The sequence below is a fragment of the Pristiophorus japonicus genome, chromosome 12 (assembly GCF_044704955.1).
Source record: "Pristiophorus japonicus isolate sPriJap1 chromosome 12, sPriJap1.hap1, whole genome shotgun sequence".
Classification (NCBI taxonomy): domain Eukaryota; kingdom Metazoa; phylum Chordata; class Chondrichthyes; family Pristiophoridae; genus Pristiophorus; species Pristiophorus japonicus.
In genome coordinates this window covers 59183803-59211800 of record NC_091988.1, presented here as the reverse complement: position 1 = coordinate 59211800, position 27998 = coordinate 59183803, and the positions used below count along the sequence as shown (strand labels likewise).

The 27998-nt window shown below is 47.4% G+C and overlaps 1 protein-coding gene across 2 annotated transcripts in view; it reads right to left on the bottom strand.

The window, feature by feature from the left end:
* Positions 1-27998, bottom strand: part of LOC139277284 (macrophage-stimulating protein receptor-like) — a 211068-nt gene that overhangs the window by 63995 nt on the left and 119075 nt on the right. For both annotated transcript variants that reach the window (XM_070895548.1, XM_070895549.1), the window contains exons 6-8: positions 24700-24860; positions 10858-10996; positions 2300-2436 (exon numbers count right to left, since the gene is read on the bottom strand). In XM_070895548.1, the coding sequence (XP_070751649.1) occupies positions 2300-2436; positions 10858-10996; positions 24700-24860 (437 nt within the window). The remainder of the gene's footprint in view (positions 1-2299; positions 2437-10857; positions 10997-24699; positions 24861-27998) is intronic.

Below are 27998 nucleotides of genomic sequence, written 5' to 3'. Positions count from 1 at the left end.
TCCATTGGGCTTCTTTTGAAGCCGAGTCCCTGTATCCAGGCGAGTATCAGATTCTGCCGACCGACGCTCCGACCCTCGAACCCTGTTTGCATGTCAGTTTAAAAAAAATGAAAACTTACAGAATTCCAGCAAACTTCCATTTACTGCATTTTAAGGTAAAAAAATGTACTTTTTAATAAGTGTTCTTCGCTCCCTCCAAAACTTCGCTGAAAAACAATGTTGTCTTTCTGCGCTGATTTTTCTTAACTCACCAGAAGGTTTTTAGGAGTGGTCACATACGCTGACCTAGGAGAAATCTTTTTTGAGCAAACTTACATAATTGAGAAAAACTGGTGCAGACATCAGGCTATGCCCCCCCTATGACGCAAAAAAAAACCAAACCTAAAAAAATCGTAACTAACTGAGTTACGCTAGCGCGTAATTCATTGGGGAAACTTACATTTTTTAAACTTACGCCAAAAAAAGCGGCACGCGCCAATAAAATGCCACCAATCACCGGGGAAAATTGAGCCCAATGTCATTGCTGACTTTGGTTAGGGCGGAAACTTCATTGGAGAGGTTCAAACAGAGTTGCAGGTAAGATGGCTATGGATTTGGAAGGTGACAAGATGTTCAACGTCCTTGAAGAGGGAAGAGGGACTTGAGAAAGGAATCTTGATAGCGCAATTCCTTGTTTGTAAATCGATGGGTGCACTGTGAAATAATGTCATGATTGTCGCCCATTTTGAAACATTTAAGTAAAAAAATATATTTATTTTACATTAAAAAATTCAAGCTGGGGAGAGCAGGACTGGGTGACTCAGTGGGTTATGTGCTAGACCATCACCTCTGGAACCAGGCAGTTGGAATGAGAGCGCCTCTGTAATTTGACTGTAAGGGCCAATTACGAGATCAGGTTGGGCAATTTGCGACCAGTTCTGGATCCAAGGCAAAAACTGCCCCTAAATTTCCAAATCTCAGAGGTCACAAGAAGGCAGGTGTGTGGACACCCTCTTTCAGATTGGGGCAGAATAAAAGGAGCCTTTTAAGTGTCAGCTGTGGCTCAGTGGGAAGCACTCTTGCCTCTGAGTCAGAAGGTTGTGGGTTCAAGTCCCCCTCCAGCGACTTGAGCACATAAATCTAGGCTATCGCTCCAGCTGAGGAAATGCTGCACTGTCGGAGGTGCCGTCCTTCGGATGAAATGTTAAACTGAGGCTCCGTCTGTCCTCTATGGTGGATGTAAAAGATCCCATGGCACTATTTCGAAGCAGAACAGGGAAGTTATCTCTTGTTTCCTGGGCCAATATTTATCCCTCAATCAACATAACAAAAAAAAAAACAGACTATCTGGTCATTATCACAGTGGGAGCTTGTTTTGTGCAAATTGGCTGCCGTGTTTCCCACATTACGACAGTGACTACACTCTAAAAGTGCTTCATTGGCTGTAAAGCGCTTAGATCGGTGGTTGTGAAAGGCTCCATATAAATGCAAGTCTTTCTTTTTTTTCTGTGCATACTATACTTGCCTTGGGTGTGCTAAAAAGCTATCTAAAATGGAAAGTTCTCCATTCATTAGCATAGACATCCTCCACCTTGACAAACACAGAGGAAGAAATTGTTGTGTGTTTCACCTGTTTTTTTGGCTGTAAAAAAGGTACAAACTCTACCAATTTCAGGGCGCTTTGTCCCACGCCCAATTCACCCCGAAAGTGCGCAAACGCGATATTGGATTTAGGCGTCCCAGACATCCGCCTGAAACAGATGTTAGGCCGCTTATATATACACTAATCAGGGTTTTAGGATCCCGTCTGAAATTGGTCAGAAAACTATGCGAAGCTTGCCCTGCCCAAGCTCCACCTAATTTTTCCAGGTCTGCAGCCGAACGATAAGCGGTCCCGTCAAAGCAAGGCAAATGAACTTTTAGGAGGAGAGCCACACCAGTACTGCCACCCCGCCCAAGCCCAGCCTCCCATTCAACTCTCACCCCACCCACAGCCCACCCCCAATAAACCTCTGGACCTACCTGAGAGACGCTGGCAGCATCTGAGACGGACAATTTTATGCTGGGACCGACTGGCGAGCTGCAGCGGAACACCTGATTGGTCGGGCGTTAAGTGCTTGTGCTGTTGCAGATGCAGCAACTGCTTCAGCACAGACACTTGTAGTTGTTGTGCTGGACTCAGGATCGCAGGTCTAGTTCAAATCCAACACAGCAACTACCCCCTTTAAAAACTGACAGTTTTAATCAATTTGGAACCAGGCTTAAATCAAAGGTTTGGATAATGCCTCTTGTGCAACTTTTTTCAGTCCCAATCTCTTACCTGGTTATGATACAGCTTTTTCCACCGATTGTCACTTTCTGGTTATTGCCAGCTGTCAGATGTCTCCCAAATAATGTAATCGAAGTCCCACCATCTTGAGGCCCGTACGTTGGAGTCACGTGAGTTATAATAGGTTCCTACAAAAAAAAATGATATGGGTTCATAGCTACCCCACAACCCTTAACATCTGCAGAACTAACAGAGCCCCTCCAATATCCAAATATATTACACCCATTGGCTTAGCGAGTACGCAGTTTGCTAGGGAGCGTGCCAGACAGATGGGAACAGTCCCAGGTCCATTCCTTTATCTGTGCAGAGCTCAGTGGTTCCAGCAGGGTGCAGCTGTAATGGCACTGCAATTGGCTTCGCACCATTTGACAGGACGTTAATACAGGGATGGAGTGAGAGTTCTCTTCCCACTTCTGATCACCACCCAGGGATTGGAAAGCACATGAGTGAGGACAGAATTGAGCATTGCTGTGCCGCACGCCTCATCATCACCAATCTGGCTCCTAATACCATCCTTCTACCAAAGAATGGTCACTTGAGGCGAGGTATGAGATGAGGAGGTATTGGAGGGCGAGCAGGAACACCTCAAGATTCCATCTTCAACCATTTGAAACACAGAAACATAGAAACATTGAAAATAGGTGCAGGAGTAGGCCATTCGGCCCTTCAAGCCTGCACTGCCATTCAATGAGTTCATGGCTGAACATGCAACCTCAGTACCCCATTCCTGCTTTCTTGCCATACCCCTTGATCCCCCTAGTAGTAAGGACTATATCTAACTCCTTTTTGAATATATTTAGCGAATTGGTCTCAACTACTTTCTGTGGTAGAGAATTCCACAGGTTCACCACTTCTGGGTGAAGAAGTTTCTCCTCATCTCAGTCCTAAATGGCTTACCCCTTATCCTTAAACTGTGACCCCTGGTTCTGGACTTCCCCAACATTGGGAACATTCTTCCTGCATCTAACCAGTCTAAACCCGTCAGAATTTTAAAAGTTTCTATGAGATCCCTTCTCATTCTTCTGAACTTCAGTGAATACAAGCCCAGTTGATCCAGTCTTTCTTGATATGTCAGTCCCGCCATCCCGGGAATCAGTCTGGTGAACCTTCGCTGCACTCCCTCAATAGCAAGAATGTCCTTCCTCAAGTTAGGAGACCAAAACTGTACACAATACTCCAGGTGTGGCCTCACCAAGGCCCTGTACAACTGTAGCAATACCTCCCTGCCCCTGTACTCAAATCCCCTCAATATGAAGGCCAACATGCCATTTGCTTTCTTAACCGTCTGCTGTACCTGCATGCCAACCTTCAATGACTGATGTACCATGACACCCAGATCTCGTTGCACCTCCCCTTTTCCTAATCTGTCACCATTCAGATAATAGTCTGTCTCTCTGTTTTTACCACCAAAGTGGATAACCTCGCATTTATCCACATTATTCTTCATCTGCCATGCAGTTGCCCACTCACCTAACCTATCCAAGTCACTCTGAGATCATAACAGCAGTTACATGAACCAAAATCATATGGACTAAGTTTCTAGTTTGTCAATCTATTTGTAGAATACTGCATTCATTCGGTCACCCACATACAAATCTTACGGTAAAAAATCCCACGGCACTATTTTGAAGAAGAGCAGGGGAGTTATCCCCAGTGTCCCGGCCAATATTTATCCCTCGATCAACATCACTACAAGAGATTATCTGGTCATTATCACATACATAATTCAGCAGCAATAAATTATTTCAGTCTCCTTTATGTCACACAGAAGGGATGGAGGAGACTATATGTGAGATACAGTTTGGGGCAGCAACAACTTCCCCGATGTTAGTGTTAGGGCTTCAGCCATCGAAGCCCTAAAGCTCTGGAATTCCCTCCCCAAACCTCTTTACCTCTCTCTCCTCCTTTAAGGCTCTGCTTAAAATTTTCCTCCTCTTCGGCCAAGCTTTTGATCACCAGTCCCAATTCAACACCGCCTCCAGTGCGCGAGTGCAGCCTTCGGCCGCCTGAGGAAAAGAGTGTTTGAAGACCAGGCTCTCAAAACTGCCACCAAACTCATGGTCTACAGAGCTGTAGTAATATCCGCCCTCCTGTATGGTTCAGAGACATGGACCATGTACAGTAGGCACCTCAAGTCACTGGAGAAATACCACTAACGATGTCTCCACAAGATCCTACAAATCCCCTGGGAGGTCTAACGCACCAACAATAGTGTCCTTGACCAGGCTAACATCCCCAGCATTGAAGCACTGACCACACTTGATCAGCTTCGCTGGGTAGGCCACAATGTTCGTATGCCAGACACAAGACTCCCAAAGCAAGCGCTCTACTCGGAACTCTTTCACGGCGAGCCAAAGGTAGGCAGAGGAAATGTTACAAGGACACCCTCAAAGCCTTCCAGATAAAGTGCAACATCCGCACTGACACCTGGGAGTCCCTGGTCAAAGACCACCCTAAGTGGAGGAAATGCATCCGGGAGGGCGCTGAGCACCTCGAGTCTCATCGCCGAGAGCATGCAGAAATCAAGCGCAGGCAGCGGAAGGAGCGTGCGGCAAACCAGTCCCACCCACCCTTTCCCTCAACGACTATCTGCCCCACCTGTGACAGAGACTGTGGTTCTCGTATTGGACTGTTCAGCCACCTAAGAACTCATGCTAAGAGTGGAAGCAAGTCTTCCTTGATTACGAGGGACTGCCTATGATCATGATGGTCACCAGTCCCAATACCTCCTTATTTAGATCTGTGTCAATTTTCTCTTGGGTTACGCTGCTGTGAAGTACCTTGGGACATTTTACAACATGAAAAGACCCTATATAAATGCAAATAATTGTTGTTGCATGGGGGGAAATGCTCCCAAACAGAGCTGTCTTCGCATTGGCTCATGCAGGCATTACTACCGAGACTTGCCTGCTTGTAGTGCATGTGTCCTTTGAAGCCAGTTAATCCATCGGATTCCAATTTTCCAAGCTGCAGGGGAACTAGCTCAGCTGCCACCATGGCTCCTTGGAGTGGTGCAGCAAATTTACTTTCACTGGCTGGGAAAGAGCAGTCGGACACTGGTATAGCAGAATCATTTGCAAAAATACAGTTATAGGAGACTTTGACAACTGCAGGCATGGTGAGTCCAATCGTCAGGCTTTGGCCAGGCAGAGGAAGAGGCAAATGCACCTCACCTCACTTTTACTCTCCTAACAGGTCCGCCCAAGTCGTTCCAGGATGTGGGTGTCTCTGGCAAGACCAGAACTTATTGCCCATCCCTAATTGCCTTTGAGAAGATGGTGGTGAGCCGCTTTCTTGAACCGCTGCAGTCCGTGTGGTGAAGGTACTTCCACAGTGCAGTTAGGGAGAGAGTTCCAGGATTTTGACCCAGCGACGATGAAGGAATGGCAATATCCTTCCAAGACAGGATGGTGTGTGGCTTGGAGGTGGTGGTGATCCCATGCACCTGTTGCCCTTGTCCTTCTAGGTGGTAGAGGTCGCTGGTTTGGGAGGTGCTGCTGAAGAAGCCTTGGCGAGTTGCTACAGTGCATCTTGTAGACGGTACACACTGCAGCCACAGTGCGCCAATGGTGCAGGGAGTGAATGTTGAAGGTGGTGGATGGGCTGCCAATGAAACGGGTTGCTTTGTCCTGGATGATGTCAAGCTTTTTGAGTGTTGTTGGAGCTGCACTCATTCAGGCAAGTGGAAAGTATTCCATCACACTCCTGACTTGTGCCTTGTAGATGGTGGAAAGGTTTTGGGGAGTCAGGAGGTGAGACACTCATCACAGAATACCCAGCCTCTTGTAGCCATACTACTTATGCGCTGGTCCACTTATGTCTCTGGTCAATGGAGACCCCCAGGATGTTGATGGTGGGGAAATCGGCAATGATAATGCCGCTGAATGTCAAGGTTAGACTCTCGCTTGTTGGAGATAGTCATAGCCCGGCATTTAAGTGCCAAGTAACATTCGCGCCACATATCAGCCGAAGCCTCTCAACATGGAGAACTCATCTTAGGTGGTCCCTCAAACGAGGATAACTTGCTTCCACATGAGTTCACAGATGTTTCAATGAAGGACCCGATGTTCCAGTCCTGAACTCCAATTGAGGGGATGGAAGATGCCTGTGTGTGGATTTTTTTAATGTGTGGTGACCGTTGCACATCAGCCACCATGCGGGTTTGACAGATCTAGGCCTTTATCCAGTGGCAAGGGTTAACCAGGATGACTGGAGACCTGCTCTGCTGCATGGACCTAGTGCGCACACATATCGCAGTGTGAGCTGGCCCGTGCTGCCCCTGGGCCCTGTACCCTCATTCGCTGCACCTCCGCCAAAATTTCTCACCGCTCCTCCACCACAAAAACACTCGCCACACCTCCGCCACGATCTCCCGCTGCACCTCCACCACGATCTCCCGCCGCACCTTTAATACAATACTCCGATGTAGATCCTGAGGCTTTGTTTCCCACTGTACATGGGGAACTCACCATCATCATCATAGGCAGTCCCTCGAAATCAAGGAAGACTTGCTTCCACTCCTAAAGTAAGTTCTTTGGTGGCTGAACAGTCCAACACGAGAGCCACAGACCTTGTCACAGGTGGGACAGATATTCGTCGGGGGAAGGGGTGGTGGTACTGATTTACCACACGCTCCTTCCGCCGCCTGCGCTTGAGATTCAAGGAGCTCAGCGCCCTCCCGGATAGATTTTCTCCACCTAGGGTGGTCTTCGGCCAGAGTCTCCCAGGTGTCAGTGGTGATGTTGCACTTCACCAGGGAGGCTTTGAGGGTGTCCTTGTAACATTTCCACTGCCCACCTTTGGCTCATTTGCCATGAAGGAACTCCGCGTAGAGCAATTGCTTAGGGAGTGTCGTGTCTGGCATGCGAACTAAGTGGCCTGCCCAGTGAAGCTGATCGAGAGTGGTTAGTGCTTCAATGCTGGGGATGTTAGCCTGGGTAAGGACACTGATGTTGGTGCATCTGTCCTCCCAGGGGATTTGCAGGATCTTGCGGAAACATTGTTGGTGATATATCTCCAGCGACTTGATGTGTCTTCTGTACATCGTCCATCCCTCTGATCCATACAGGAGGGCGGATATTACTACAGCCCTGTAGACCTTGAGGAACTAGCACACAGGTGAAAACAGAGTATCGGCTGGAAAACCAGCCCATGGCAGGCAGTTGCAGGGTGCCAATGGGAGAGGCCAATGTGCACTGCGCCCATCGTGTTTGTGTGTGGAAAGGCTTAGAGCAGAAAGAGCAAAACAAAATAAAAATACTAAGAATGGGCAATGTTACAATTGCACTCATTTTATGACCAGCAATAAAACTCAATTGTACCTGGAGGTGTGGAACTTTGTCTTGCTGCTCGACCATTCTTTCAGCCTGAAACTCCTTCCCTAAATCCGTCCACTTTGCCTTCCATCTTTCTTTCCTACTTTCCAAAACTCTATTAAAAATCCTTCTCTTTGTCCGAGCTTGCCTTGTCCTCCACTGCCGATGCTCTTTCCTCTGACGCTCAGCATCTACTGCATTTTCCCTTCCTCCCTGTAAAGGGCTCGTGTGGCTTTCTTTATTTGGAGGAGTGTTGTCGAAATGCCACTGGTATTGTGCTCCAATGGGTCCAATAGCTGAGCTCAAGCCTCCAGTGACATTTGCAAAGAGCTGCTGGAGAGCGAGGGCAGTGAGCATTGGGAGCAGTGTTACTTCATGACCATGAAATTAAGAAGGTTTTAATGGGCCCAAGTTTCCACATGATTTGCGCCTGATTTTTAGGAGCAACTGGTGGAGAACGGACTATCTTAGAAATCGCAATTCTCCACATTTTTTTTTCTGCAGTTCTAGTCAGGTAGAACAGTTCTACTTTGGAACAGAATTTTTTCTTCAAAAGGGGGCGTGTCCGGCCACTGACGCCTGATTTGAAAGTTTCCACAGTGAAAACGTACTCCAAACTAAAGTAGAATGGAGCAAGTGAAGATTTTTGTAGAGCTGAAAAAACCTGTTCTACACATTAAAAAATCAGGCGCAGGTTACAAATTAGGCGTCCAGAACGAGGTGGGGGGGGAGGGAAGTCATTAAATTCTATAATACATCCTTATTTATACTTATACAAATATTATACAAATAAATCCAACCTGAATAAACATTTATAAGCAAAGAAAAGATTAAATAAACCATCTTCCTACCTGTGTGAAAGTGCTTCAGGCAGGCCTTTCGGGACCGAAGGCTGAACGGGCCGGCCCGAGACTTCGGGCAGGGCCCGTCCCCAGCACCAGATTTACAGGTAGGTGGCGTTGGGTTGGGTCGGGTCGGGGAGGTTCGGTTCGGGTGGGTGGGGGGTGGGGGGGGGGGAGGGAGAGAGAGAGAGGGAGGAGGGGGAGGAAGAGAGAGAGAGAGAGAGGGAGGGGAGGAGGGAGAGAGAGAGAGAGGGAGGGGGGGGGAGAGAGAGAGAGAGGGAGGGGGGGAGAGAGCGAGAGGGAGGGGGGAGAGAGAGGGAGGGAGGGGGGAGAGAGAGAGAGGGAGGGGGGGGAGAGAGAGGGAGGGGGGGGAGGTCAGGTCGGACCCAGTCTGGGAGCGGGAGTCGGGTCCAGTGAGGGGGGGGGGGTCGGGTCGGGTCGGGTTGGGGGGCGGGAGCGCGGGTCGGGTTGGGTCCAGTCGGGTGGGGCGGGGAGCGGGAACAGGAGCGCGGGTCGGGTCGGGTCCAGTCGGGGAGGCGGGGAGCGGGAACAGGAGCGCGGATCGGGTCGGGTCGGGTCGGGTCCAGTCGGGGGGGGCGGGGAGCGGGAACAGGAGCGCGGGTCGGGTCGGGTCCAGTCGGGGGGGGGCAGGGAGTGGGAACAGGAGCGCGGGTCGGGTCGGGTCCAGTCGGGGGGGCAGGGAGCGGGAACAGGAGCGCGGGTCGGGTCGGGTCGGGTCGGGTCCAGTCGGGGGGGCGGGGAGCGGGAACAGGAGCGCGGGTCGGGTCGGGTCCAGTCGGGGAGGCGGGGAGCGGGAACAGGAGCGCGGGTCGGGTCGGGTCCAGTCGGGGGGGCGGGGAGCGGGAACAGGAGCGCGGGTCGGGTCGGGTCCAGTCGGGGAGGCGGGGAGCGGGAACAGGAGCGCGGGTCGGGTCGGGTCAGTCGGGGAGTGGGGGGGGGGAGCGGGTGTCGGGTCTGGTCGGGGGGGGGGGGGGAAGCAGGAGCTGGCCGTGGGAGGAGCCTTATTCACGCAGCCCCAGTGAGGCCACTTAGCCAGGGCTAGGGGCTGCGTGCTTCGGGCCCCTCCCACACAGTTCGGCGCCTGGAGCTACTGCACTTGTGTGCCCACTGTAGCGCGCATGTGCAGAGGTCCCGGCACTGTTTTCAGCGCAGGGACCTGGCTCCACCCCCCCACAGCTCGTGCTGCACTGCGCCAAGGGCCAGAGGACCTGCAGGGAGGTGGAGAATACCGAGGATTTTTTTAGGCGCACTTTGTGGCGCGAAAAACGGGCGTCCAGGTCGGGACTGCGCCGTTCTAGGCGCGTGTGGAAACTTGGGCCCAATGAAACATGATTCACTGCATACCAGTGATAGAACGTACAACACTGCAAAAGCCAGTCAAATGTGAAAGGAAAAACTGTAAACCCAGAAATATGAAATAAGCTGGTGCTGGCTCACCTGCAGTTTATTTCCAGCATTTCCTGTTTCTATGACATTGCACGTGCCCATGGCTAAGGCACATATTTAGAAGGTTTCTTCACATCTTTTAAATATAGGAGTGCGAGTTGTCTTTTAGATATTATGGCATTCTTGTTTCCGGATTTGTCAAAGATTGTGGAACAGTTAGGAGTGAAAGTTATATGGGTTGAGACAGATCACAAACCCATTTAAGCACATGGAGCTGTGCCTATTTTACATCAAAATGGCAGTATTCTTAAGCAACAACAACTTGTATTTATATAGTGCCTTCATCATGGTGAAACATCCCAAGGCGCTTCATAAGAATATTATACACCGAGCCGCATAAGGAGAAATTAGGGCATGTAACCAAAAGCTTGGACAAAGAGCTAAGGAGCGTTTTTGAAGGAGGAAAGAGAGGTAGAGAGGCGGAGAGGTTTAGGCAGGGAATTCCGGAGCTTGGGGCCGAGGCAACAGAAGGTACCGTCACCAATGGTTGAGCGATTATAATCAGGGATGCTCAAGAGGACAGAATTAGAGGAGTGCAGACATCTCGGGGCGGGGGAGAGGGCGGTTGTGGGGCTGGAGGAGATTATAGAGATAGGGAGGGGCGAGGCAATGGAGGGATTGGAAAACAAGGATGATGATTTTGAAATCGAGGCTCGAGTGAGACTAGCTCCAAATGAGGGCAGACAGGTATGAGCTCTTGCCCACAGTAGGTGCTGAGGATCTTGCCTCATAATATAAACAGGTCAAATTCCTCAGCAACACAAGCCCCGGGGAACTGAAGGACAACTTTTACATGAGGTGGTTCTGCAATTTAAAGGGGACATTTAGAAACATCTTAATGACAAATTTAGCTCTCAAAAACTACATGTGAAAAAAAAGTAATGGATAATGAATGTTTACAATCACACTGCTGCAGAAACCTCACCACAAATTCAAATCCTGCGATGGAGGTGGATCCAGTAATGGTGAACTCTCCATTATGCTTGGTCTCTTGAATCGTGATCTTGATCTCTGTCGAAGTGATGGGTTGAGACTTTCCAGTAATCTCCAGTTTACACACTAACCTGCCAGAAAACACAGACTGTTTTTGTTCCAAATTAAAATTAAATTAGTCACGCATTTCATTCCAAACAAGAGCCACAGCTATCATGTTAACCCCTTTCTACACTGCATTACACAATATTTCTGAATACCTGTGTTCAAACAAAAAGCAAAGCTGCTCCCCACCACACTCCCCCCATGACTCAGATGATTGAGGCTGTAACTAACAGAGATCGATAGATTTTTGAATATTAAGGGAATCAAGGGATATAGGAACTGTGCAGGAAAGTGGAGTTGAGGTAGAAGATCAGCCATGATCTTATTGAATGGCAGAGCAGGCTCGAGGGGCCAATTGGCCTACTCCTGCTCCTAATTCTTATCTTCTTATGAGCCATACAGATCAGGAAGGATCTCGGTTCAATCCAGCATCTGTGCTGAGTTGACTGATCTGAGCTGGGGTGGTGGTCGGGGCGGAGTGTGTGTGTGTGCGTGCGTGTGCGAGAATGTATAGACGTCAGATGAGGAGGGTGGTCAGGGTTAGCGTGGGGTTTGGCCGTGATGCCACATCCATGGCTGAACTTGGCAATAGTCACCATCGAGGTTGGCATGTGGAGAACTGGCACCTGAGCGAGCATCTGGAGAGTACCCAGTGCCTATTCAACCAAAGCCCAGTGAAAAGTTAACATCTTTGGGAAGAGAAGAGGAGGGGAAAGAATGAACAACGCAAGGGAGACTTGCATTTATATAGCACCTTTCACAACCTGCTCCCAATCAATGTTCCCATGAAACTGCGCGACCATGCTCTGGGGGTCCTGCGCATGCCATGCAATGGCTTTTATGAGAAAAACCGCCAACATTTAAATGGGCCGCCCTGCGTGTTAAAGGACCCATGCACCGAAACAAAGAGGGAACATTTGGTCCCAAATGAAGTACTTTTGAAGCGTAATCACTTGTAATGCAGGAAACACGGCAGCCAATTTGCGCAAAGCAAGCTCTCACAAACAGCAATATGATAATATCCAGATAATCTGTTTTTAGTGATGTTGATTTGAGGGAGAAATCTGGCAGAGAAAAAAAAAATGGAAGAACCAACAAGAATACATGAAATAAGAGGGATAAGTGTGTCACTAAATGAGCCTTTATCATCAAATGGGAAAGTAAAAAGCATTTTCGTCCAATGGCGCTTTTCGGTCTTCCATATTTAGGAGTAATTTAGTTTAATCATTACCGCGCAGCCCTAGAAATACCAGAGATTTTAGGTCAGAAGATGCCAATATGATGCTCTCTCGGTTAAGGTCAATGGTAGACTCCATCAGCAAGCACCTCCAAAGAACAATAATCGATCAGTTGCAACCTTATCATTCTTTGAGCAAAATACACCAACTCTCGAGCAGAACTTGCACATACTTTATCAGAAATGTTGTGCAATCAAGTTGCCTGCACTCCACTGCCGTCGCAATCTGTGGTAAGGTCATGACATCTTCTGGTCACACGTAGTATCATTACCATTAGTCTAACTACACCTCAAAAGTAATTCATTGTATGCGAGGAGCTTTGGGATGTTTCGGAGACAGAAATTGACGTGTTATATAAATGTAAACTTTTTCTTTCTTTACCACTAAGTATGGCATGCTCAGTGGTTTTTGTTAATGATGTTACCACCGTGAATATTTTACACGGTGCCGTCCTGCAATGCACAATAGCTGAGACGAGACCCACTGCCAACCTGCACACAGGTAGCGGCGGTTGTGCTGGAGGAAATTTCTGTGAAATCTGACAATTGAGCACCAACTATTTTTAAACAGATTACAACACAGCATTGAGCGTTGCCATGGCAACAATTAGTGCAGGATGCAACAGAGCTATGCAACAGTAAGTTGCTCTGGTAGGTAATGTGCTAATGGCTTGCAGTAGAATTTTCCTCTTCAAATTTTGTCTCCAATCATAGGAACAGGTGTAGGCCATTCAGCCCCTCGAGCCTATTCCGCCATTCAATTAGCTCATGGCTGATCTGCATCTTAACTCCATCTTGGTTCGGTAACACTCAATACCACAGCTAACAAACAGCTATCAGTCTCAGTTTTTTAATTTTCTATTGACCGAGCCTCAATAACTTTTTTTGGGGAGAGAGAGCTCCAGATTTTAGCTACTCCCAAGCAAGCAGCGCCTTGTAGTGTGGAGGGTGAGAATTCAATCTGTGCTGTTGTAGGAGGCATAGAAGTGTGTCCCAGTCATGATTATCTTTCTGACTTCCCCCTCACCCTATGGAAATTACCCAGCCTCTCTCAAAGCCTCCTCATGCTACAGCAGAGTAGGGAAACCGAACTTGCATCCCTTATTGCCAGGGCATCACGTGCTTGGCCTGTAATATAGACCCCCGCCCCCCCCTCCCCCCACCCCCACTGGACTACTGTGGTAATGCAACTAATTATGTTTATATAATAAAAGGATCATGTGACAAGGTCACATGACAAGTTTCCAGTAATCGCCATCTTGTGTAATGTGTTTGTTACTGATGTTGTAAAGAATATATCAAGACCATTTGTTTTTTTTTAAATAGGTAAGATTTTTTGCATTTTGAATTAAATGTATTCTTATCGAGATAAAGGATACAGGAAAATAAAACATATTGTCCAAATTCACAGTTCAACTGTGCTTCACTACAGAATGATAAAATGCTGATACCCCACCTGCCCAACCCATTCACACCACATAATGTACTCTAATAATCCACTCTATTGTTCACACTGGAATAGAAGTAGGACCTGAGAGTCTTGCTCTAGGCAGGAAGAAAAACCATAGCTAACATCAGGTTTGTAGGTCACAAAACCCTGTGTTAAATTACTATCCTAATTTGCATCTTACATTTTGAGACAAATTTCAGTATGCCGGATCCAGGATTAAAAAAGTAGTACGAATTTATCCAACACATCAGCACAGACTGGGGGTATGGTAGTATAGTTGTTATATCACTGGACTAGTAATCCAGAGGCCTGGATTAATGATCCAGAGACGTGAGTTCAAATCCCACCACGGCAGCTGGGGAGTTTAAATAAAAAGCTAGTCTCAGTAATGCTAACCATGAAACTATCGGATTGTCATAAAAACCCATCTGGTTCACTACTGTCCTTTAGGGAAAGAATGTGCCATCCTTACCTGGTCTGGATTATATGTGACTCCAGACCCACAGCAATATGGTTGACTCTTAATTGCTCCTCTGAAATGGCCTGGCAAGCCACTCACCTTTATTCAAGAAGGCACTCACCACTACCAGTGCCAGCTGTGTCTCAGTGGGTAGCACTCCCACCTCTGAGTCAGAAGGTTGTGGATTCAGGTCCCACTCCAGGGACTTGAGCACAAAAATATCTAGACCGATACTCCAGTGCAGCGCTGAAGGAACACTGCACTGTCGGAGGTGCCGTCTTTCGGATGAGACGTTAAACCGAGGCCCCATCTGTTCTCTCAAGTGGACGTAAAAGATCCCATGGCACTATTTCGAAGAAGAGCAGGGGAGGTATCCCTGGTGTCCTGGCCAATATTTATTCCTCAATCAACATAACAAAAAAACACAGATTATCTGGTCATTATCACATTGCTGTTTGTGCAAATTGGCTGCAGTATTTCCCACATTACAACAGTGACTACACTCCAAGTGTACTTCATTGGCTGTAAAGCACTTTGAGACGTCCGGTGGTCAGGAAAGATAAATGTAAGTCTTTTTTTCACCTTCTCAAGGGCAATTAGTGATGGGCAATAAATGCTGGCCTTGCCAGCGACGCTCACATCCAGCAAATGAATAAAAAAAGCATTTGAACCTCTTGGTGGAGGGGGCAAAGAATTCGGTATAATATTGCTTTAAGGATATCTTGAATTGTCCACAGATACATTTTGGGTTTTTTATTCTGGTTTTTTTTCCAGGTTCAGTGCATCAAACCACTCCCATAGGAAAGCACTCGCTGCCTACGGCCTGGAATGTGCCTTTACCTGCCCAATATCTGGCTAATTTGCAGTATGAGGGTAAAACAGAAATCTTGGCAACTGGCTGTGTTGTGCCACCTGTTGATCTTCCTCAACTTTGGAAGGCAGAAGAATAAACACTTCACCAGATAGTGGTGTAAGCTATAAACTACCAATTTAATTAACAACAAATGAACAGAATCAATGGCACATGGTAGATTCATAGTAGTTACAGGATTAACTATCATTCACTGGAAAATAGTAAAAGTTTGTGTCTGCTTCACTGCACGGCAACATAAGCTGAGCATGACACAAGATAAGCGCCTTGGCACCACTTTCTATGATAAAGAAAGAAGGAAGACTTGCATTTATATAGCGCCTTTCACGTTCACCGGACGTCTCAAAGCGCTTTACAGCCGATGAGGCACTTTTGAAATGTAGTCACTATTGTAATGTGGGAAACATGGCAGCCAATTTGTGCACAGCAAGCTCCCATGGTTCCAAGGCGCTATACAAATGCAAGTTGTTGGTGTTGGTGCTGCAATAATAACCTATGTTGCTGGCTATTCACAGAATCGCTCTGGCCCGTCTACAACTTTCTGATGACTTCAGGCAGACTGCCCAACAGGAACCAGGCAGGCTAAGAAATACTTTTCAAAATTTGACTGGGGCAAAGAAAACTTCAGCACGCACCTTCTAAGCTCTAACATACAGACAAACAAAACCCTTAAGGTGATTGAATTGAATGACTTTGTCCTCCCTCAGATATCTGATGTAAAAGATCCCATGGCAACAAATTTGAACAAGAGCAAGTGAGTTCTTGACCTGGTGGCCTGACCAAAATTATCCCTCAAACAACATCAACCTCAGACACCTGACCAGGCATGGGGGGGTGGGGGGTGAATTTAGATGGAGGTTCTCCTCTTTGTGTGGTGTAACTTCAGTGGAGGAGCTGTGTATCAAGGACATGTATGTTATGTTTCTGGGGATTTCACAGCTCTTCCACCAAAGTTACACCGGACCATCGGGAGGAATGCAGTAGAAATTCAACCCACTTTTGGGGTTGGGGTGGGGGGGGTCATTTTCCACTGGCCAGTAGGTCACCTGAAAAACAAGCGGTCAACAATTAAAAGTCACGTCATCAGCCACCCCATTAATGGCCACAACCTGCCTGATGCAATGTCCTGGCGTGCCTGTAAATGGGCGAGCAACCCATCCGCCTGGAACAGATGGGACGCTTCTTAAATATGCAAATCAATTGCAATTTTCACGTACAAATGGGCAGAGCTAGAGACATCACCTTTTTTTTTAAACCATTCTTCCAATTAATTAACCTGTATAAAAATAGAAAGTGAATCAACCCTTCAAGCAAGGACACACAAGAACTGAGACCGATCTAACATTTTGTACAAGCCACTTTTATGAGTCGACCAGCAATCAGAGGTTGTGATCTATAGATAAATACTGCGTCATCGTACTAGCCCTGAAATGAGGAAGTAAAACAAATAGTGTGCATAAGTTGTGGGGAAGAGCATAACTAGAGGTCATCAATAATTTAAAAAAACTTGGATTTACATAGCGCCTTTCATAACCACCGGATGTCTCAAAGTGCTTTACAGCCAATGAAGTACTTTTGGAGAGTAGTCACTGTTGTAATGTAGGAAACGCGGCAGACAATTTGTGCACAGCAAGCTCCCACAAACACCAATGTGATAATGACCAGTTAATCTGTTTCTTTGTTATGTTTATTGAGGGATAAATATTGGCCAGGACACCGGGGATAACTCCCCGGCTCTTCTTCGAAATAGTGCCATGGGATCTTTTACGTCCACTCGAAGGAGCAGACAGAACCTCAGTTTAACGTTTCATCCGAAAGACGGCACCTCTGACAGTGCAGCGCTCCCCCAGCACCGCACTGGAGTATCAGCCTAGATTTATGTGCTAAAGTCCCTGGAGTGGGAATTGAACCCACAACCTTCTGACTCAGAGGCAAGTGTGTTACCCACTGAGGGAGAAGAGAATAGAGGGTTATGCTGATAGATTTAGATGAGGAAAGACGAGAGGAGGCTCGAGTGGAGCATAAACGCCGGCATGGACTGGTTGGGCCAAATAGTCTATTTCTAATAGTCTGTATATCCTATGTAAACACCAGATTCAAGATTGCCAAGATGTTCACTCTGATTTTCTAATGTACAACAAATGGCACAAAAGTGACTGAAATCACTGGCACACCCACCGCACAGGATAGTCAGGGCCATCCTGTCCGACTTTAGTGGCTTGTCAAGTTTCTCACGCCTCCCGCCACACGCATTAGTCCACTCCCCACACTCTTTATAAAACCTGGCTGATTGATCAGTCAAGCTCCCTCTTCCTCCCCAGGCTGCAGGAAGTAGAGTGAAGAGAAAATTGTTGGAATGGCAAAAAGGAAAATGGCAAGTGAAAAGAAAAGAGAGCGAGGGTGAGGGAACAAAGGGGATGGAAAAGTAAGGGAAGAGAGAGAGAGAAAAGTGAGGGGTAGGGGAGAGACAAAAAGACAAAAGAGGCAGAGAAAAAGTGAGGTGAACAGAGACAAAACTGAGGCAGAAGAGAAAGAAAGAAAGATTTGCATTATATAGCGCCTTTCACGACCACCGGACGTCTCAAAACGCTTTACAGCCAATGAAGTACTTTTGGAGCATAGTCACTGTTGTAATATGGGAAACACAGCAGCCAATTTACGCACAGCAAATTCCCACAGACAGCAACGTGATAATGACTAGATAATCTGTTTTTTTGTTATGTTGACTGAGGGATAAATATTGGCCAGGACACCAGGGATAACTCCGCTGCTCTTTTTTGAAATAGTGCCATGGGATCTTTTACATCCACTTGAGAGAGCAGACAGGGCGTCTCATCCGAAAGAGACAAAAGTGAGCGGGAAGACAGAAACACATACAGAAATGTGAGGAAGGAGAAAGAGGGAGGCACTTACAAAAACAGGTGAGAACAGTGTAAGAGTGAAGGAGGGGAGAGAGACAAGACTGAGGGAGGGGAAAACTAAGAAAGAGATAGACATGAGAACCAGAAGTGAAGAAAAACACAAGAAACAAACGTGTTCATGAGAGAGAGAGAGAGAGAGAGAGAGAGAGAGTGGGGGGGGGGGGGGGGGGGGAAAGAGCACGAGAGCACCGAAGAGAAGAGAAACAAATGTGAAGTAATGGTAGCAAGAGAAAACAGATGAGAAGAGAAAGGGAAATCCAGAAGTGGAGTGGGAAAATGAAGAGAGAAAGTCAGACAGAAAGAAATGGAAAGCGATCATAGTAGTGGCGGACTGGGGTCAAACAGGGCTGCATCATCGCCCCAACCCTCTTCTCAATCTTTCTCGCTGCCATGCTCCACCTCACAGTCAACAAGCTCCCCGCTGGAGTGGAACTAAACTAAACTAAACCAGTGGAAACCTGTTCAACTTTTGCCGTCTCCAGGCCAGGTCCAAGACCACCCCAACCTCTGTCGTCGAGCTACAGTACGCGGACGACGCCTGCGTCTGCGCACATACAGAGGCCACACTCCAGGATATAGTCGATGTATTTGCTGAGGCGTACGAAAGCATGGGCCTTACGCTAAACATCAGTAAGACAAAGGTCCTCCACCAGCCTGTCCTCACCACACAGCACTGCCCCCCAGTCATCAAGATCCACGGTGCGGCTCTGGACACCGTGGACCACTTCCCATATCTCGGGAGCCTCCTATCAACAAGAGCAGGCATCGACGACGCGATCCAACACCGCCTCCAGTGCGCCAGTGCAGCCTTCGGTCGCCTGAGGAAAAGAGTGTTTGAAGACCAGGCCCTCCAAACTGCTACCAAGCTCATGGTCTACAGGGCTATAGTAATACCTGCCCTCCTGTATGGCTCAGAGACATGGACCATGTACAGTAGTCACCTAAAGTTGCTGGAGAAATATCACCAACAATGTCTCCGCAAGATCCTACAAATCCCCTGGGAGGACAGGCGCACCAACATCAGCGTCCTCACTCAGGCTAACATCCCCAGCATTGAAGCACTGACCACACTCCATCAGCTCCACTGAGCAGGCCACATAGTCCGCATGCCAGACACGAGACTCCCAAAGCAAGTGCTCTACTCGGAGCTCCTTCATGGCAAATGAGCCAAAGGTGGGCAGCGGAAACGCTACAAGGACACCCTCAAAGCCTCCCTGATAAAGTGCAACATCCCCACTGACACCTGGGAGTCCCTGGCCCAAGACCGCTCTAAATGGAGGAAGTGCATCCGAGAGGGCGCTGAGCACCTCGAATCTCATCGCCGAGAGCATGCAGAAATCAAGCACAGACAGCGGAAAGAGCGTGCGGCGAACCAGTCCCACCCACCCCTCCCCTCAACAACTATCTGACCCACCTGTGACAGAGTCTGTGGCTCTCGTATTGGACTGTTCAGCCACCAAAGAACTCACTTCAGGAGTGGCAGCAAGTCTTCCTCGATACCGAGGGACTGCCTATGATGATGATGATGATGGTGGAGGAGATTGAGAATGACAGAATTGAAGGAACAGCGTGAGACAAAAGGGGGAAGAAAGAGAGAGAGAGAGAGAGAGAGAGGAGAAAAAGGAGGAAAAAAACAAGCAGTGAAGATGAAAGAAAAATAAGTCCAGGGGGAAAGAGTTATGTTTTACATTCTTGCCACTATCCTCAGTAGCAAGGATGTGAGAAGTTGAAGTTTTTTGTGGAGCTCAACACAAAGAAGTTTGAGATGAATGATTCAGATAGTTTTATTCAAATTTGTAGTCAAGAAAGGTCACTTGCTTGAGCGAGCCTTGCGTGATGGCGAGTGGCTGAGTCTCCATCATCCCCACCATCATTTGGCTGGTGGTTGTCTCAATGTGTAAACACCGTTGGGGAAGATTTCCCCTGCTCATTATTCGTGGTGAAATAGTCAGTGTGCGTATAAAGATCGCATTTACGACTTTGTTACTAACAGTGAGCAGAGGAAAGCTTGCCCCACCATTGAAAAAGAGTAACTATTTACTTCAATTGATTAGACACAGTGATATCCATAGACACAGATTACTTATGTGAAGTTACCAACACTTTTTGGGTTCGCATGAAGACATTTCTGCCTTCCCCTCTCCCCACCCCAACAGCTTAACTGGCAAAGATAGTCCCTGATGTGGAACTGAACCATTGGCCTTCATCCACCTGGGCTATGGAGGGGGAAAAGACAAGTCGATCAGGGTTCCAATTCCTGGTTGCTGTCCAATGAGCCACACAAGAGATTAATGTGCAAAGTTAAAGCACATGGGATCGGGGGTAGTGTGCTGACATGGATTAAGAACTGGTTGTCAGACAGGAAGCAAAGAGAAGGAGTAAATGGGGACTTTTCAGAATGGCAGGCAGTGACTAGTGGGGTACCGTAAGGTTCTGTGCTGGGGCCCCAGCTGTTTACACTGTACATTAATGATTTAGACGAGGGGATTAAATGTAGTATCTCCAAATTTGCGGATGACACTAAGTTGGGGTGGCAGTGTGAGCTGCGAGGAGGATGCTATGAGGCTGCAGAGCGACTTGGATAGGTTAGGTGAGTGGGCAAATGCATGGCAGATGAAGTATAATGTGGATAAATGTGAGGTTATCCACTTTGGTGGTAAAAACAGAGAGACAGACTATTATCTGAATGGTGACAGATTAGGAAAAGGGGAGGTGCAAAGAGACTTGGGTGTCATGGTACATCAGTCATTGAAGGTTGGCATGCAGGTACAGCAGGCGGTTAAGAAAGCAAATGGAATGTTGGCCTTCATAGCGAGGGGATTTGGGAGTACAGGGGCAGGGAGGTGTTGCTACAGTTGTACAGGGCCTTGGTGAGGCCATACCTGGAGTATTGTGTACAGTTTTGGTCTCCTAACTTGAGGAAGGACATTCTTGCTATTGAGGGAGTGCAGCGAAGGTTCACCAGACTGATTCCCGGGATGGCGGGACTGACCTATCAAGAAAGACTGGATCAACTGGGCTTGTATTCACTGGAGTTCAGAAGAATGAGAGGGGACCTCATAGAAACGTTTAAAATTCTGACGGGGTTAGACAGGTTAGATGCAGGAAGAATGTTCCCAATGTTGGGGAAGTCCAGAACCAGGGGACACAGTCTAAGGATAAGGGGTAAGCCATTTAGGACCGAGATGAGGAGGAATTTCTTCACCCAGAGAGTGGTGAACCTGTGGAATTCTCTACCACAGAAAGTTGTTGAGGCCAATTCACTAAATATATTCAAAAAGGAGTTAGATGAAGTCCTTACTACTAGGGGGATCAAGGGGTATGGCGAGAAAGCAGGAATGGGGTACTGAAGTTGCATGTTCAGCCATGAACTCATTGAATGTCGGTGCAGGCTAGAAGGGCTGAATGGCCTACTCCTGCACCTATTTTCTATGTTTCTATGTTTCTATTAGAAAAAGTGTTTGTACATAGAATGTACAGCACAGAAACAGGCCAACTGCTCAGGCCAGTGTTTATGCTCAACATGAGCCTCCTCCTCGCACCCCTCTTCATCTATATCTTCACCCTATCAGCATAACCTTCTATTCCCTGCTCCCATGTATTTATCTAGTTTCCCCTTAAATACAGCTATGCTATTCGCCTCAACCACTCCCTGTGGTAGCAAGTTCCACATTCTGACCACTCTCTGGGTAAAGAGCTTTCTCCTGAACTCTCTACTGGATGTATTAGTTTATTAATGGCCCCTAGTTTTGGTCTCTCCCACGTGGAAACATCTTCTCTACGTCTGTCTATGATATTCTACCAGCCCCCCGACGACCACCCTTCCCCCGCCCCCAGACAGATAATAGCCCATCGCCCACTCTCTGTCTAGACTCACACTTTTTTTTAAATTTGCTATATACGCGAGGGCAGCTGACAGAAGTCTATCCCAGCATGAGGTTATTACACCTTGAACCATCGGAGCCAGTGGTAGAGTGCAACACAAATTTAAAAATAAAATGAACTAGAGGTTTATACATTTGACAATATTTTCTCCAAGATTATAAGCCACTGCTGTAAGGCAGGTAGGGATGTGCACTGAACATTAAATTATATCATTATGTCGTGTAAATCTTTCAATTATGTAATGAACTTGTACATTTCCCCTGGGGCCACGTGTTATCATGTAAACAGCAAACATCACAAATGCTTTACTGCCGCTTTCTAAAAACAAGACTACTTAAAAATAGATTCACTATTTTAAGCAAGAGGTTGTATACATTTTTGTTATATTCATTCACGGGATGTGGGCGTCGCTGACAAGGCCAGCATTTATTGCCCATCCCTAATTGGGAAGGTGGTGGTGAGCCGCTGCTTTGAACTGCTTCAGTCCATGTGGTGAAGGTACTCCCACAGTGCTGTTAGGGAGGGCGTTCCAGGATTTTGACCCAGCAACGACAAAGAAACGGCCGATATATTTCCAAGTCAGGATGGTGTGTAACCTGGAGGGGAACTTGGAGATGGTGATGTTCCCATGCATCTGCTGCCCTTGTCCTTCTAGGTGGTAGAGGTCGCAGGTTTGGGAGGTGCTGTCGAAGGAGCCTTGGCGAGTTGCTGCCGAGCATCTTGTAGATGGTACATACTGCAGACATGGTATGCCGGTGCAAGAGAGCATCTTGAAAGTTCTTTGCTAATAGGTGCAAAGGATTAGCCTTGAGGAAAACTTCTTAACTTGGTCTGTGCTTTTTAAAACCACAATGTGTAACTGGATCAGGTATCTGATCAACCTGCCCAATTACAACCTGTGTGGAAGTTCTCTGGCCAGGGTTAATTACAGGCTATTTAAGGTTACTGAGGGAAATGTGCCAATAAAGTATGCAGACCAAATTAAATGCAGCTTTACATTAAAAAAAACTCAAGCTGCAATGAGATAGCCTTCTGGAGAAGGGACCAGTTTATTCATCTCCTGATGCTACAGATTGGTCACGACTTATATATATTGGACTGCCTGCCTTTGGACGGGGGCGGGGGCGGGCACGGGCACGGGGAGAGAGAGAAAGAGAGTGAGAGACAGAAAGAGCCAACTTGCATATAAAAAGCACCTTTCACGACCTCAGCGCATCCGAATTGCTTCTTAATCAATGATGCTCTTTTAAAATGCAGACATTGTTGTAACATAACGAAAGATGGCAGCCAATCACAGCAAGGTCCCACAAACAACAATGAGATAAATGAGCAAATAATCTTTTTTTAAGTGATGTTAGTTGAGGGACACCGGGAGAGCTCCCCTGGGTTATCGAGCTCAAAGACATTTTCATTCTTCGCACTCAAACTCTACAGCTCAACGAATACTTCGAGTCGATGGCCCCCGGCATCAGGAGCATTCATTTTCTGAACCATACTGTTCACTTCCCTTTCCGCCCAAAGAGAATCAAGAAATATACAAAACAAAGAAGATATTAGGCCCGATTTTTTTGCCCCCGCATCTCCTCACTTTCTGGCACCGGACTCTTCTCCGATGAGAGTGCTGGCGAGAAGGTGCAGGAAATATAAGCATTACTCGGTCATGGCTTGCATTGGAGGCAGTTCAGAGAAGGTTCACAAGGTTGATTCCGGAGATGAAGGGTTTGACTTATGAAGAAAGGTTGAGCAGGTGGAGCTTCTACTCATTGGAGTTTAGAAGAATGAGAGGTGATCTTATTGAAACATATAAGATACTGAGGGGGCTCGACAAGGTAGATGCAGAGAGGATGTTTCCACTCGTGGGTGAATCTATAACTAGGGGGCATTGTTTAAGACTAAGGGGCCGACCATTTAGAACGGAGATGAAGAGGAATTTCTTCGCTCAAAAGGTCGTAAATCTAGAGAATTCTCTGCCCCAGAGAGCTTTGGAGGCTGGGTCATTGCATATATTTAAGGTGGAGATAGACAGATTTTTGAACAATAAGGGAGTGAAGGGTTATGGGGAGCGGGCAGGGAAGTGGAGCTGAGTCCATGATCAGATCAGCCATGATCTTATTAAATGGCGGAGCAGGCTCGTGGGGTCAAATGGCCTACTCCTGCTTCTATTTCTTATGTTCTTATGTTCTTATAGCCCGAGGTGGAGAAAGTCCATCCGGGAGGGCGTTGAGCTGGCAGTCTCTCAGGCCTGGGAGAATGGGGCTTTCTTCCTGCTGTTTGGGGATCAGCAAGTACAGGTCCAGGTAAACTGTAAACATCCTGGAGCAGAGAATTTAAAAATAAAATAAAAGATCTTCTCATCTTTGGCCTGCCCTCAGGACTCCATCAGACCCTCTAGTTGACAAGGGTCCAGGGCCAGGCTATAGCTCCATGTTTCACTGGACACCCCTACATTCGGGCAACTCAGTAAGCGTTGAATCAGGAAATGAAGGCAAGAGGATGAGCTACACCCGACACCTCATTTGAGCTGACGGCAGACACGGGCCTAGCTCTGCCCCACCTACTGCCCCACTGGGAAACCGCCAATATCCTAGAGACATGGAAACGACCGAGACCCAGGAAAACAGGTCTCTGCACCCTCTCCCTGATCTTTGCATTGAGGAAAATGGCCATTCACCAGAGAAAAAAATTCGAGAAGACTGACCCTGTTAAAGTTGTTTGTAAGCGGCAGGTCCAATCTGTACGGTTGTAAACAGCTATACGGGAACATACAGAGCAATGACATGGTTGAGGGGTTTCCCCAAGCGCAAGCTTTTCCTTTTGAAAAGGGAATCCTCACAAGGAGACTCTTAAATACATGTTTCAGTTAATTAAGATTTTAAATGGGGAAGAACAAAATGTTCAAACTTACCTCTTCGCATTGCTGTTTTCAGGAATGATTTTGCAAGGTCGATTTCCCACCTGAACCACATGGGAGGTTGGCGTTATTGCGGGGCCATTTTGAGATAGGAAATCCCAGCCGCACAGGGTTAGCTCGGTCGCTCCATTAACAGGAGCACTTTTGGGAAGAAACTGAAATTTGAAGAAAGGGGAGGAAACAAAGTACAATGAGCAATAGTCAACACAATGCACAGAATCTGCCACGACAACGCGTATCACTAAACTCTTTTGAGTTTCTTTTGAAGAAAAGCTGCATTTATTTTTTCCCATTTTTCCCTTTTTGAAACAGGGATACATCAGAGGTGACCGTGAAACCACAGGAGGAGAGCTCTTCAGATCAGTTGCAATGTCTGTTGCAACAGGCAAGAAACCATGGGAACGCAGTGCAGGGGAGGAAAGGGAAACGGGTCAAACAGATTAATTAGAGAATAACACTGAGAGGCAATGGTCAATAGGAAGGTCACATATTACTTGGAGAATAAGAATCTAAATGGGGTAGAGGAGCAAATGGATTTCGGAGTACAAATACACAAATCACAAAATAGTGACACAGATTAACAAGGCCATAAAAAAGGCAAACTAGGCACTAGGGTTTATTTCGAGAGGGATAGAATTGAAAAGTAGTATCGAACCGTGATTAGATACACTTGGAGTTCTGTGTGCAGTTCTGGTCGCCATGTTATAAAAAGGATATGGAGGCACTGGAGAGAGTGCAGAGAAGAATTACAAGAATTATACCAGAAATGCGACAGTATACATATCAGGAAAGAGAAGGCTTTTGATAGAGTGGATACAGAGAGAATGTTTTCACTTGTGGGAAGAGCAAAGCTAGAGGCCATCAATAAAAGATAGTCACCAAGAAATCAAATACGGAATTCAGAAGAAACTTTTTTACCCAGAGAGTGGTGAGGATGAGGAACTCTCTACCACAGGGAGTGGTTGAAGTGAATGTATAGATGCATTTAAGGGGCAGTTAGATAGGTATATGAGGGAGAAGGGAATAGAGGGTTATGCTGATGGACTTAGATAAGGAAAGACGGGAGGAGGCTCGAGTGGAGCATAAACACCGGCATGGACTGGTTGGAATGAATGGCCTGTTTCTGTGCCGTATATCATATGCACATGCCTATTAAACTGCAGGTCACCATCTTTCCCAGCTTTTTTTTCCCTGTTGCCTACTCTCCGAAAAACTAAGAATTTATCTATTTACTTACTGCATCCCCGATTGCAACTGTAATCCAACATTCTGTGGCAAATATCCCAACCCTGGGTTCAATTGAGTAATTTGATTCATTCTTTCCATTTAGTCAGAAATATATTTATAAACAATACATGCAGTGATCATCCAAACTGTTTGCAAATCTGATATTCATTGGTTCTCGTGCAAGGGCAAGTGCAAAGAGAGAGTGCAAGAGTTTTTTATTCAGACATTTGTTCTGACTTGCATCTCAATTACCTTGCATTTGTCACACTGATCTTAAAAATAACTTATAGAAAAGGAATTATGAAAAGGCCATTGATCAGACAGTATAAATGGCTTTCCAAGATCAGATGCATTTCTCAAGAAGGGACATGTTGGGAAATCAGATAGATGGAGCTATCTATCAAAAAGGAATGGGTTTGACAAGCCAAGAAGCATACGGTATCCTTGGCTTTATAAACGGAGACATTTATGGAATACAAAAGCAGGGAGGTTATGTTCGTCCTTTATAAGTCACTGGTTAGGCCCCAGCTGGAATACTGTGTCCAATTCTGGGCTCCACACTTTAGAAAGGATGTCAAGGCCTTAGAAAGGGTGCAGAGGAGATTTAGTATTAGATTGGTACCAGGGAAGCGGGACTTCAGTTACATGGAGAAACTGGAGAAGTTGGGATTGTTCTCCTTAGAGCAGAGAAGGTTAAGGGGAGATTTATTAGAGGTGTACAAATTCAAGGTTTTGAAGAAGTAAATTAGGAGAAATTGCTTCTGGTGGCAGAAGGGTTAGTAACCACAGGACACAGATTTAAAATCATTGGCAAAGGAACAGGAGGCGACATGAGGAGAATTTATTTTTTAATGCAGCGAGTTGTGATCTGGAATGCACTACCTGAAAGGGCGGTAGCAGCAGATTCAATAGTAACTTTCAAGAGAGGTAAATAAAGGGCAAAAATTTTCAGGGCTATGGGTAAATGGCAGAGGAATGGGACTACAGGTGTGAATTCCGAAATCCGGAAACCTTGGGGATGCCATTCCCGATATTTCTGGATTTCGGGACATCTTTGCCTGGGCTGAGGTAGGTAGCGAAGGGGTGGGGGGGGGGGGGTGTCAGGTGGCCGAGGTAAGGTGGGGGGGGGGAGGGGGCAGGAGGGGTCGGGCGGCCGGAGGTCAGGTGGCCGAGGTGGGGGGAGGTCAAGCGGGCAGAGGAAGGTCGAGCCGAAGGTAGGTCGGGTGGCCGGAGGTCGGGTGGCCGAGGCGGTAGGGGCCAAGGCAGGGGGATGTCGAGGCGGGGGGAGGTTGGGGACCCGAGGCGTGGGGGGGGGGGGGGCCAAGGTGGGGGGAGGTCGGGGGGGCCGATGCGGGGGGAGGTCGGTGGGAGGTCGGGCGTCCGAGGCGGAGGGTAATCAGGGGAGGTCGGGGGTCCGAGGCGGAGGGTAATCAGGGGAGGTCGGGGGTCCGAGACGAGGGGAGGTGGGGCGGCCGAGATGGAGGGAGGTGGGGCGTCTGAAGTGGGGGGGGTGATCAGGGGGAGGTCGGAGGCCCGAGGCGAGGGGAGGTCGGGCAGCCGAGGCGGGGGCAGGTCAGGGGTCCGAGGTGGGGGGAGGTCAGGTGGTCAGCGGTCGGATCGAAGGTAGGTCGGGGGGGCCGAGGCACGGGGCCAAGACGGGGGAGTCTGCATTTCGGAACATTTTCCGTTTTCCTGACGACCCTGCCACGGATCAGCCGGAATTCTGAATTTTGGAACTCCGGATTTCGGACGCTCAACCTGTATTTGGATAGCTCTTTTAAAGAGCTGGCACAGGCACGATGGGCCGAATTGCCTCCTTCTGTGCTTCTTTGTAACACTGTTGATCCAAACTGAACTGTTTTAGGTAGAATAGTTACAGGATTGCAGCTTTACTGCCAATAACCTGTAAACTTACATGTTGGATAAGCTAGAGCTTAACCATCCTACCGTGCCAGTTTCCTACTCGTAAAAACTCCAATGTCATGATATTGTACTCAGTCGTGAGACGTGCAGTTTCACACTGGTCAAACTTCAGTAAGTTAAATGAATTTCTGCCATTCTTTTTC